Here is a 13,257-nt window from a genome sequence, read left to right as displayed (position 1 = left end):
CCTAAGTGCTGCGATTACAGGCGTGAGGCACCGTGCCCGACCAATTTTTGTATTTTGAAGTAGAGATAGGGTTTTACCATGTTGGCCAGGCTGGTCTTGAACTCCTGACCTCAAGTGATCTACCCACCTCTGCCTCCCAATGTACTGGGATTACAGGCATGAGCAACCTTGCACGGCCTATTCGTATATTTTGTTTATATAAAATACATTAACAATTTTTGTCAAGATTACAAAACACAATTTTTGTTTAAAAATTCAGCTAAGACGTTAGCACTTTATAGAACGTTCAAGACTAGAAATTAAAACAAGACTATTTTTGGCTGGGCACAGTTGTTCACACCTGTAATCCCAACACTTTGGGAGGCTAAAGCAGGCAGATCATTTCAGGTCTGAGCTGAGATTGCACCACTGCATTTCAGCCTAGGTGACAGAGCTAGATTTCATCTCAAAAAGTAAATAAATGAATAAAAGATAATTTCAATAAAGAGAGATTACTACGTATTACTTTATTGTTGTAATGCTCCAATGTGTAATATACTTGTGGTTTTTATTTTTTTAACAGATGACATGCAGCAGGTCAATTTAAAAACTTAAAATTATATAATATTAGAATTGGAAGGGAATTTAGAGTTTATCTCAATCTAATTTCACTTCCAATGTAGAAATCTGTCTATTGCATACTTAAGAGAAAGTCGTTTAACCTGTATTTCAATGCTTTTCAGAAATGGAGAAATAGTACTTGTGGCATAGATTGTTGTGGGGTCAGCTGTCATTGTTCTTGAGCAGCATTTTAAGAGAAGAAATGACTATGAAAAAGTATAAGAAATATACAATATAAAAAAAGCTATGTGAGTAAGTCAAAAGTATAGGAGTGAGTAAATAATGGGTAGCATATAATAAGGTTGTTTTCTAAGTTGAGGGAAATATTTGGACCAGTTAGACATAAAATTTGAGAAGTTACCATGCTGTGCCTTCATGTATTATATCATTCAATTTTATAACAGCCGAGTTTCATAAATGCTGTTAACTATGGTTTATGGATGAAGAAATTCAGATACCAAAAGTAACTTCCCCAAGATCCCAAAGTATTGTAGCCAGGATTTGAAATTAGGCAGTCTAATTCCGGAAGTCTAGATTCAGATTTTTAATTGGATTTGTGAGATAGCAAGAGGCTAAGAAAAAAAATAGGAATATGCCGTCTGTGTACCAGCTGGAAAAACTGGGTTTCCAGTTGCTGGGACTTAATAGATTGGGAAAATCTAGAAGTAGGGAAGCTGGAAAAGAAGATAGCTGCAGTAGTTTAAGTCAGGGATGGGTATTGATGAGGGGTTATTTGCAAAAAACTAAATCCATTCTTAGGAAAGGCAGGTGGGGATTTATTATAGGATATCAAATGGTTTACAAAGTTGTTGGGAGGGCTGCAGAAGCTTTGGAGTAAGCTGACATAAATAACTCCCAAAACTGCAGCATAGAACTGTGTCATCAAGGGAGTTCCTGCCTCTTCTGTAATCACTTCCACTGCTCTAGAACCATGCTGCCACTGCCATGGTCAAGAAACTGCCACTACTCCTGCCATACCATCTAGAATACTTTAGGCATAAAAGGCAGACCCGTATACTTTTAATTTCTTTGGAGGTCATCGTAGAATACTAGGACCTCTGTTCATGGTGCCACAAAAATGCAAAGCCTCCACAACTGTGCTTGCTGTTAAAATAGAAGTCGCTCACCTTCCAAATCTTACACAGACTGTATCTGATTGCCCAAACCTAGACGACTTCTGGAACTCTAACCACAAGAGACTCTGGGAATTGTACTTTTTAGGTTCAGCCTTGGCAATAGATGAGGGCACACAAGAAGGAAAGCAGAATCCATGTTGAGTGTGAAACCAGCATTAGCAGTATGAGAAAGTGAAGGCCTTAGATTCACTTGCTGTTAGGGAGCAGGCATGCAGAGGATAGATGTTAGTGGTTAAAAGGAGATAGAATGAACTATTTAGAAAACAAAGAAGGAAAATACAACAGTGAGGCTTCAGTTCTTAGGGCACAGACAAATTACATATTTTGTGTTAATTACTAGGATTTTGTTGTTGTTGTTGAGATGGAGTTTTGCTCTTGTCACCCAGGCTGGAGTGCAGTAGAGAGATCTTGGCTCACTGCAACCTCTGCCTCCTGGTTTCAAGCACTTCTGCCTCAGCCTCCTGAGTAGCTGGGGTTACAGGTGCCTGACACCACATCTGGGTAACTTTTGTATTTTTAGTAGAGACCAGGGTTTTACCACGTTGACCTCAGGTCATCTGTCTACCTCGGCCTCCCAAAGTACTGGGATTACAGGTGTGAGCCGCCACTCTCAGCCAATTTTTTTTTCCTGTCCTTGGAATTGACTAGAATAGCAGTTACTCTAACATGTGTCCTCAACTCCTATTAATAATGTTAATGAAAGTTCTTTTACTGTGAAAATTGTGAGATTCTTTGGAATAACTGTTCTACAAGTAATTTCTTACTCCCTTTCCATAACATATATGAAAACACAATGATGAATATTCTAGTAAAAAACATTGAGTTGGTAAATTTTCTGAAAAGAATTTTCTACTTAATGCTTGGATAATAGAGAAGTACATGGTCCTTATGTCAAAAATGGATAACAAGAATGAGAAACTATATACTTTATTGATTACTAGGAAATTTTATAGCAAATCTCAAAGAAGCTTTAGGACATCAAGTAATAAGAATAAATTACCTTGGCGATTGGGGCATGCAGTTTGGTAAGTACCCTTGAGATTTTATTTTTCATTTCATTGTAAAATTTAATTTTTAGAAACTTTTATCTTCTGTATAGAATATAGGCAGAAGCCCATTGGATGAAGTAGTAAGTCCTACCTTTTTTTTTTTCCTAATGGCTCTTTTGCATAAAATCTTCTATTTATTTGAGTAATTCTCACAACACAAGTTACCTTTGGGAAAGGTAACTTCACACATTCAGAGAAGACCTGGGATAAGCATGATGTTTCATTCCTGTAATGCCAACACTTTGGGAGGCTGAGGCGGGTGGATCACTTGAGCCCAGGAGTAGGAGGCCAGCCTGAGCGACATGGCAAAACCCTGTCTTTACAAAATACAAAAAAATTAGCCAGAAATGGTGGCATGCTCTTATAGTCCTAGATACTCAGAAGGCTGAGGTAAGAGGATTTTGTTAGCGCAGGAGGTCAAGGCTGCAGTGAGCTATGATCATACCACTGCACTCCAGCGTGGGTGACAGAGCAGGACCCTGTCTCAAAAAAAAAAAAAAAAAATCCAGAGTAAGACCTGATATATGGGCTTTTGTGGTTTTAATAAACAGAAATTGCCTGCTTTTATTAGTTAAATATAGAAGTGAGTATATACCCTTCTCAACCACAGCCTTGCCGTTTTTAAATCTAAGGATATCCAGCTTCCCTGGGCAATCCTACATGAAGTAGGATCCACTATTATATCATAGCCTGTGGCCCAGAAGATAAACAAAGAATAATACTTTGGCTTCCCCTTTAACTGTATGGTGAAGGGTAGGAGTGGGGTGGAGAAAGTCCAAAAGAAAAAGAGAAAAAGAGAGGAGACCAAACAGTTAAGCATCACAAATTATCTCTCATATTATGAGTTTGCTCAGAACCATTCCCAACTCATGTAAACCAGTCTTCAAGAGAAAAAGAGAGGAGCGAGATCCAGACTGTTAAGTACCACAAATTATCTCCCACATAATGAGTTTACTCAGAACCATTCCTAACTCATGTAAACCAGTCATCAAGGTATGAGAGGGCAAGATAAATGAAGTTGTTATGGTAGTGAAGAACAGGGTAACATGTGAAATACAAACCTTAAAAAAATCTCTTGTGTTACCCCATGTGTATTTCAAGAAACAGCTCTAGTATCACTTTTATAAAGCATTCTCTGACACACAAACACACCCTTGCCCATCTTCTCACATTACCAATTTCCTAGTATCCAGCTCTACTCAAATATGGTAAGGCTCCTGTCTTATATTCTTATTTGTGTGCTTCTCTACCCTACTAGGCATGTTCCTTGAAGGTGTGGACTTACTTTTATATCTATAATGCTTGGCACATAAGAGGCACTCCAAGAAGAATAGGACCTTGAAGCTGTTAACAGTACTCTTACTATTCACTGTGGAAGAATCAGAATACATGCCCTGCATTTAAAAAAATCAACCTGGCCAGGCGCGGTGGCTCAAGCCTGTGATCCCAGCACTTTGGGAGGCCGAGGCGGGTGGTCAAGAGATCGAGACCATCCTAGTCAACATGGTGAAACCCCATCTCTACTAAAAAGACAAAAAATTAGTTGGGCATGGTGGCACATGCCTGTAATCCCAGCTGCTCAGGAGGCTGAGGCAGGAGAATTGCCTGAACCCAGGAGGCAGAGGTTGTGGTGAGCCGAGATCGCGCCATTGCACTGCAGCCTGGGTAACGAGCGAAACTCCGTCTCAAAAAAAAAAAAAAGAAAGAAAATCAACCTGTATTTCGCAACAGCTGGTAGTCAGAGGCCTAGGCCCTAGGCTCAACAGTCAGATTTAATAGATGGCATTGCTTTTTATTAGTTTGACCGATTTAGACATTTCACAGGCATTAGCAAATATATGAATAGGGTATTCATTAAATTTTAGTTGCAGGATTTCATAGCAGTTTTTTCTCTAAAGGACTGCTATGGTTAATGATCTGTCAACATTTCCATTATAATCATCATTGTAAAGAGTCATAATTTTGCTGTTTCAGCGATCCCCATATGAAAGTTGGCAGTTTCTAAGCACAGAATTAGGTTTTGAAAATGTATTAGGCTGAATGTTAAATGGAATTGGCCTTTTCCCATTTTTGTGTTTTGGAACACTGGGCATCTTTCCACACTCTGCTCCCAATAACCTGAATCGTAATCACATTTGCTCTTGCTTAAAAGTGAATAGAGCTTAAATCATCCTTCCTGTTCCTAAGTTCCAAAGTATTATATATTCCTGTGTCCTGTGTTCAGTCACATCCCACTTACTATTGAGCCTTGTATAGAAAAATGTATATCAGTAAACCCTTTTAGATCTGAATCTTGGTAATTGATATAATTATAGAAGTAAATTGTTGTTGTTGTTGTTTTTCTTTCCAAGACAGAGTCTCACTCTGTCGCCCATGCTGGCATGCAGTGGTGCAATCTCAGCTCATTGCAACCTCTGCCTCCCAGGTTCAAGTCATTATCCTACTTCAACCTCCTCAGTAGCTGGGATCACAGGCATGCAACAATATGCCCAGCTAATTTTGTATTTTTAGTAGAGACAGGGTTTCACCGTGTTGGCCAGGCTAGTCTCGAACTCCTGACCTCAAGTGATCCTCCCACCTCGGTCTTCCAAAGTGCTGAGAGTACAGGTATGAGCCACCATGTCTAGCCAGTAAATTTTTTTTTTTTTGAGACGGAGTCTTGCTCTGTTGTGAGGTTGGAGTGCAATGATGTGATCTCGGCTCACTGCAACCTCCGACTCCCTGGTTCAAGCAATTCTCCTGCCTCAGCCTCCCAGGTAGCTGGGATTACAGGCATGTGCCACCATGCCCAGCTAATTTTTGTATTTTTAGTGGAGACAGGGTCTCACCATGTTGGCCAGGATGGTCTCGATCTCATGACCTTGTGATCCCCCTGCCTCGGCCTCCCAAAGTGCTGGGATTTATAGGCGTGAGCCACTGCGCCTGGCCAATAAAATTAATACTGCTTTTGATCCAGGCTGCATGTATTTTTTCAAATGGAAATTATAATTATCTTTGTGCAGAATACCTGAAGAGTCTATATACTCCCAGACTGTACTGGGAATTTGATTTTATAGTTTACAAGCCTTAGTTAGTTTTTGTTTTTTTTGTTGTTGTTGTTGTTAATAGGTTCAAATTAACACTATCCCTGAACTCTGAATTTATCATCAAAGACTAAAAAATTATACACAATCAAATTAAGGAATTTTGTTGCTTGGCTACCTTGAACCTGAGAAATAATCAAGGATGTTCCAAGTTTTACCTTTTGCTGTTTTCCTCCAATTATTTGTTTAAAAACTAATATAACCACAAAACCATTGCTGTCTTTGCATTAATACCTACAGGTTTAAAAAGAAAGTTTGAAATCACTTTCCATCAATTTTTAAAATAAATTTTGAGTGCCTAGGGAATAACATTATGTCACTTCAACAGAGTAGCTGCTTAATAAATGTTTAGTTTTTGACATCTACTAGGGAGGTGTTCAGCACTGTTAGTACAAAGATAAATTAGTCCTAGAGTCTGCCTTTGATGTGCTCATAACCTATTGGTTTCTATGAGCTTAATTTCAGTGATCTATATTCAGTATGTTGAATTCATGGTTAAATATACTGAATTTGATTTGTGTCAGTTTATGGGGTCATAGAAGGTAAAAGTGTGTTTTGTAATAGTTCTCAGGATATGGCTGGGCGCAGTATAATCCTAGCACTTTGGGAGGCTAAGGTGGGTGGATCACCTGAGGTCAGGAATTCGAGATCAGCCTGGCCAACATGGCGAAACCTCGTCTCTGAAAAAAAAAAAATAGTTCTCAGGATACATGATTATGACAGGTTACTCTTTTTTTCTTTTTTCTTTTTTTTTTTTTTTTCTTGAGACAGTTTCACTCTTGTTGCCCAGGCTGGAATGCAATGGCATGATCTCGGCTCACTGCAACCTCTACCTCCCAGGTTCAAGCCATTCTCCTGCCTCAGCCTCCCAGGTAGCTGGGATTACAGGCATGTGCCACCATGCGCAGCTAATTTTTTTATATTTTTGGTAGAGACGGGGTTTCTCCATGTTGGTCAGGCTGGTCTCGAACTCCTGACCTCAGGTGATCCACCCACCTCGGCCTCCCAAAGTGTTGGGATTACAGGGGTGAGCCACTGCGCCTGGCCAGGTTGCTCTTTTTATGGAATTATGCCTGTTCCCTGTCATGCCATTTCTCTATTGTTCAACTTTATAATTTTTATTTACGGATTATCATGGTAGGTCTTCTGGGAACTGGCTTCCAACTATTTGGCTATGAAGAAAAACTGCAGTCCAATCCTTTACAGCATCTCTTTGAAGTAAGTTGGCAATAAAACATTTCAAATTGTTTTCAGAGTTCTATGCAGCTTGGTAACATAGTTTTAATCCCATGGGTTATTTATTTATTTATTTAGAGACAGGGTCTGGTTCCATTGCCAAGGCTGCAGTGCAGTATCACAGTCTTAGCTCACTGTAGCCTCCGCCTCCTAGGTTCAAGCAATTCTTATGCCTCAGCCTCCCAAGTATCTGGGACTACAGGCGTTTGCCACCATACCCAGTATATTTTTGTATTTTTAGTAGAGATGGGGTTTCACCATGTTGGTCAGGCTGATCTTGAACTCCTGACCTCTGGTTATCCACCCACCTTTGCCTCCCAAAATGCTGGGATTATAGGAATGAGTCACCGCACCTGACCTCCAGAGGTTTAAAAAATATGTTCTTTAAAACAGGAACCAAAACTTAATTGAATTCTTGCTTTTGGCTGGTCACAGTGACTCACACCTGCATCCCAGCACTTTGGGAAGCCAAGGCAGAGGATTGCTTGACCCCAGGAGTTCAAGACCATTTTGGGTAACATAGTGAGACCCAGCCTCCACGAACTAATAAAATATTAGCCAGGCACAGTGCCTGTGCCTGTAGTCCTGGTTACTTGGGAGACTGAGGCAGGAGTATCGCTTGACCCCAGGAGTTCAAGGCTACAGTGAGCTTGTGCTCACGATACTGCACTACATACAGCCTGGGCAACAGAGCAAGACCCTGTCTCAGAAAGAAAGCAAATGTTGCACTTATTTTACTAGGTTATTCTTTTTGTTTCCTAATCTGAGATTTTTTTCAATGCTATTTTAGTTGATTTGGGACAGTATTTCTTCAGGTGTAGAATCTTTTTAGAATAAACATGGAAGATAATGATTCAACACAAATTTCTCAATTTTCTGTCAGTTAATATGTACTGCAGCTTTTTTCATGGTAATATCTATATATCAATTAGACTTGAAAAGTATGAATATTTTTGTTTTTTTTCTGGTGTGGGGGACGGCATGTGTATTTCTCTCTGAAATTGTGTGTGCTTTTTCCATTTATATCTTTCACCTCATTTTCCTGGCTTTTGTTCAGTATGAATGCCCATCTACTCTATTTCATTTAGTCCCTTGGGTACTTTGCTTCTTTATCTTCAGTTGTTCCTGAAGTTTATTAATAAAGCCCTTCCTGTCCAAACAATTTCCAGAGATGTGTTTCCCTTCATTGTCCCTGTTGTTATCTCTGCTGTTTCTGGGCCTCACAATGGAAATATAGATACGATGTCAGCCATGTTGGTGACAGATCAGAGGATCAGACTAAAGGTGTTTTGCCTATGTATTAGAAAGAGCACTTGTGAAAATAATGCTTGACTTCTCCAGCTAAAGCCATGATGTGCTTCATCGTTTTCCTTTCTGTTACATGATTTTCCCCTGCAGCTTGCTTTGCAGTTAAATTGAACAAAAATATATTCTAGTTCTAAAAGACCTTCAAAGGTTTGCCATTTTTCCCTGAGTCCATGCCTGTACTGCACTCTAAAATGACTGCATTTTGGTTTATTATGTTAACCAAAAGATTTTGTCTCTTTCCCATTAAGAGTTTTATTGATAGGCAGGAATTTAAATATTAATAATTCGTTATGGTTGTCTGTAAGTAAAGCATGTTCCCTTAGTGCCTGGAGTTTTTACTGTATTTATTTATTTTTGCACTTGAATAATGTTACCTCAAGCTTAACTAACCTTTCATGAGATCCAGGCCCACATAGACACCCTATGATGCCAAAAATACAAATACCTGCTTGGAGACCTTGTATCATTGATTGCAGCATAGAGTGCAGCATGACATGTGAGAGTTATTTTTTTTATGTTATGTTTCTTCTGCCCCACTTCAAAAGTTTTCATGTAATTCTGCAAATAGTAAACCTTTGTTTTCTATGACATTATATTTTTATCTTTAAATATATATATATTTTTTTAAGACAGGGTCTATTCTGTTGCCCAGCCTGGAGTATAGTGACACAGTCATGGCTCACTGCAACCTTGACCTCCCAGGCTCAGGTGATTCTCCCACCTCAGAAACCCAAGTAGCCGTGACTGCACACCAGCACACCCAACTAATTTTGTTATTATTTGCAGAGACAGGGTCTCCCTCTGTTTCCCAGGCTGGTCTTGAACTCCTAGGGTCAAGCAGTCTTTCTGCCTCAACCTCCCAAAGTGCTGGGATTATAGGTGTGAGCTATCATACCCAGCCTATTTTTTAAATAGCAATAGGGTCTTGCTATGTTGTCCAGGCAAATCTCAAACTCCTGGCTTCAGTTGATCCTCCCACCTCAACCTTCCAAAGTATTGGGATTACACATGTGAGCCACTGTGCCTGGCCAAATATAGCTATAGGTTTTCTGGGGTTTTTGTGGAGGGGAAGTCTCACTATGTTGCCGAGGCTGTACAATATTTTAAATATTTCAGTAAAATCTGTTTTCAAGTTCCATGGAAACCTAAGCATGTATTTCTTTCTATGTAGTTTAATATAATTTCCTGCCTTTAGAGACTCAAAAATAGTGGGCCGGGCATGGTGGATCACACCTGTAGTCCAAGCACTTTGGGAGGTCGAGGCAGGCAAATCACCTGAGGTCAGGAGTTCGAGACCAGCTCAACCAACATGGAAAAACCCTGTCTCTACTAAAAATACAAAATTAGCTGGGCATGGTGGTGCATGCCTGTAATCCCAGCTACTTGGGAGGCCGAGACAGGAGAATTGCTTGAATCTGGGAGGCAGAGGTTGCAGTGAGCCAAGATCGCGCCATTGGACTCCAATCTATGCAACAAGAGCAAAACTCTGTTTCAAAAAAAAATAGTGGAAGGTCAACATCTATGTTAGAGGTTGTTTACTGATGGGTACACATAAGGAAGGAATAGGGTCAACAGGGTACTTCTATGAATAATTAAAAAGTTGAGTAATAATGGTGTTGTTTTCATTAGTGTTCTTTTGCTTCATAGACTCACCGGCAACTGCATTTAAAGATAAAAGAAGGCAAGTCAGATACGTGCACTTTGCTATTTGTAGTAGAAGACAAGACCATTAGAGTACTCACTTGCTCTTTTCCTTCTCCATTTGTAGGACAGAAAGCATTCAAAGCCTGAAAATGGCAACCTTCAGGTTATTACATCTTTATGTTAATTTTATAGACTCAGTTTGCATTTTAAAATTACATTTGCTACTTTGGATTACTTTCAAAAAACTGTTAGCATAAATAAGGAATTTTTTAACTTTAAGCAAATATTAATAAATGATGTTATTCTGCTCCTAAAAGAAAATCTGAAAGTCATCAACTGAATTTATTTACTAACTGAAAGATGCCTTTGCATGCCCTGCAGTGTCCCAGGTGGCTTAGGTGGTAATACAGACTCTCTGCCCCATCGTTATTTCTGGTAACCAGGATAGGTGACCAGAAAGTCAGCGATAGTGATCCTAAGCTTGGAAAGTGCTTGGTGTATTGGTAAATAATATTGACTAATTTCCTGGAAGAAAAACTTTAAGATGATCTGCATTTACTCTTTCTTATTTTGAAAATCTGTTTTCTCAAAACTTTGGTCGGAATCTTGTTTTTTTTTCCTTATCAAGCTGTAGTTAGCAGTGAGCTCTGTGAGAGGAAGATCCATGTTTTCCTTATCTTCCTTATCCACAACCTTAAATACTATGACTTGTAGTAAATGTCTGAATGAATTTGTTCTTATAGTTCGTTTGCCCCCTTCTCTAATTATATTTAAATTGTGGAATATAAAATGTATTGTTTGTCCAGGAAATAATTGACTATTGTAGGATACACTAATTACCATTTGTCAGAATTTAACTTAGTTTGTTAACGCAGTTTACTACAGAGGAAACCAAGGGCCAAACCCTGGATTTTGGCACAGGTATGCTGGCTCTTGAGTGTTCTATGCAAGTGAACGCCCCCACACCCGTACTGTAGAATGCCTTTATGGACCATTGATTTCCACTGGTTTAATTGTGTACCTAGCATTTTTGTTTCTTTCATCCCCTGAGTTGCTATACCAGGTATACAATTATTAGTTTCGTTCTGGCACTTTCAACCTTCTGGCATATTTGTTTTAAATTTGGCTTAGGCCATCTAGTAGCAGATTTTATGTCCTGCCTTCCTTTAAATTGTACTATGATGAGTATTCTCTAAATTATACTATAATCAGTATCAGTATATTCAGTTTCTCAGCTAGGCTGGAAATGATATTATTTGATAGTTTCAGAATTTCTTTGATGAAAATATGTAACACGCACAGTCATTTACTGCATTTCCATTTTGGTGCATATGCTTCACTACTGGTTTTTCTCTGTACCTAATAGCATTCTTTTCCCATGACATCTGGTTGTTTTGTACACGGACTTAGGACTTTTGTTGGCCAGCATTTGAAATTTTTTCTTTAGGCTAGGTGCGGTGACTCAAGCCTGTAATCCCAGCACTTTGGGAGGCCGAGGCGGGTGGATCACGAGATCATGAGATCAAGACCATCCTGGTCAAAATGGTGAAACCCCGTCTCTACTAAAGATACAAAAAATTAGCTGGGCATGGTTGCGCGTGCCTGTAATCCCAGCTACTCAGGAGGCTGAGGCAGGAGAATTGCCTGAACCCAGGAGGCGGAGGTTGCGGTGAGCCGAGATTGCACCATTGCACTCCAGCCTGGGTAACAAGAGTGAAACTCCGTCTCAAAAAAAAAAAAGAAATTTTTTCTTTAATTATTCTAATTTTTTTTTGTCACAAAGCAGGGAAGTAGTTTGGTTATAGTTCCCTCTTCCCTTGTGAATTGACTGTTAAATAGCTAATTTATTTTTTACTTAGAATTCACATTAAATGATTCAGGAAAACATTTGCAATAAGCTTTGGGCAATACATTAAAAAACCTTTCCACTTATATTGAAAAGTAATTTTTTTTTCCCATAACAGAGTCTTGCTCTGCCACCCAGGTTGGAGTGCAGTGACACAATCTCGGCTCACTGCAACCTCCACCTCCCAGGTTCAAGTGATTCTCCTGCCTTAGCCTCCCAAGTAGCTGGGATTACAGGTGCGCGCCACCATGCCCAGCTAATTTTTTGGTAGTTTTTGCCAGAGACAGGGTTTCATCATGTTGGTCAGGCTGTTTTCAAACTCCTGACCTTGTGATCTGCCCACCTTGACCTCCCGAAGTGCAGGGATTACAGGCGTGAGCCACTATGCCCAGCCGAAAAGTAATTTCTTACAGTAAAAGTTAACAAGTATTAAATCTGAATCATGGATATGTGGGTGTCATCATTTACTTATACCTATTTTAATAATACTTTTAAAAGTAACTTTTTAGGCTTTCTTCTAGATTTAAACTATTTGAATAGACCTTAATATCTAAAACAGTATTTCTAAGCATATATAACCACTTTTTTTAGCTACAGAAGGTTTTATTAATAGAACTTGACTTATTGCATATTGCCTATTAATATGGATTTTGTAACCACAGACAATGAAATATAAGGGCAGCCTTTCGTAAGAGATAAATATCATGCCGATAAAGTATGCATTACCCTGTATCCTAGCACCGATATTTTTAAAAGTTACATAGGCTGGGTGCAATAGCTGACTCCTGTAATCCTAGCACTTTGGGAGGCTGATGCAGGTAAACTGCCTGAGCTCAGGAGTTTGAGAACAGCCTGGGCAACATGGCAAAACCCCATCTCTACTTAAAAAAAAAGAATACAAAAAATTAGCTGGGTGTTGTGGTGTGTGCCTGTAATCCCAGCTACTTGGGAGGCTGAGGCACAAGAATCACTTGAACCCAGGAGGTAGAGGTTGCAGTGAGCCGAGATCATGCCACTGCACTTAAGCCTGAGTGACAGAGTGAGACTCTGTCTCTCAAAAAACAAAAACAAAAAAAGTTACATAATAACACAAATAGTATAAATTTTTTCTTAAGTTCAAAATGACCTCCAAAGGGTCTATTTCAGTATTTCTACCTTGCCCCTTCTTTTTTAATTTTTTTTGGTTTTTATTTTATTTTTTTAATTGCATTTTAGGTTTTGGGGTACATGTGCAGAACATGCAAGATCGTTGCATAGGTACACACATGGTAGTGTGTTTTGCTGCCTTCCTCCCCTTCACCCACATTTGGCTTTTCTCCCCAGGCTATCCCTCCCCTGCTCCCCCGCTGCTGTCC

General features: G+C 39.4%; 1 protein-coding gene across 10 annotated transcripts in view; it reads left to right on the top strand.

The window, feature by feature from the left end:
* Positions 1 to 13,257, top strand: part of RARS2 (arginyl-tRNA synthetase 2, mitochondrial) — a 94,994-nt gene that overhangs the window by 58,469 nt on the left and 23,268 nt on the right. For 9 of the 10 annotated variants that reach the window (XM_035296314.3, XM_054254254.2, XM_035296313.3 and 6 more), the window contains 2 exons: positions 2,678 to 2,761; positions 7,010 to 7,086. In XM_035296314.3, coding sequence (XP_035152205.1) covers positions 2,752 to 2,761; positions 7,010 to 7,086 — 87 coding nt within the window. In that variant the 5' untranslated portion in view covers positions 2,678 to 2,751. The remainder of the gene's footprint in view (positions 1 to 2,677; positions 2,762 to 7,009; positions 7,087 to 13,257) is intronic. The other variant, XM_008994752.4, reaches the window with a different exon arrangement.

This window comes from Callithrix jacchus, chromosome 4 (assembly GCF_049354715.1).
Source record: "Callithrix jacchus isolate 240 chromosome 4, calJac240_pri, whole genome shotgun sequence".
NCBI lineage: Eukaryota > Metazoa > Chordata > Mammalia > Primates > Cebidae > Callithrix > Callithrix jacchus.
Note: the sequence above shows the minus strand (reverse complement) of the source record. Positions and strands in the feature narration are given on the sequence as shown.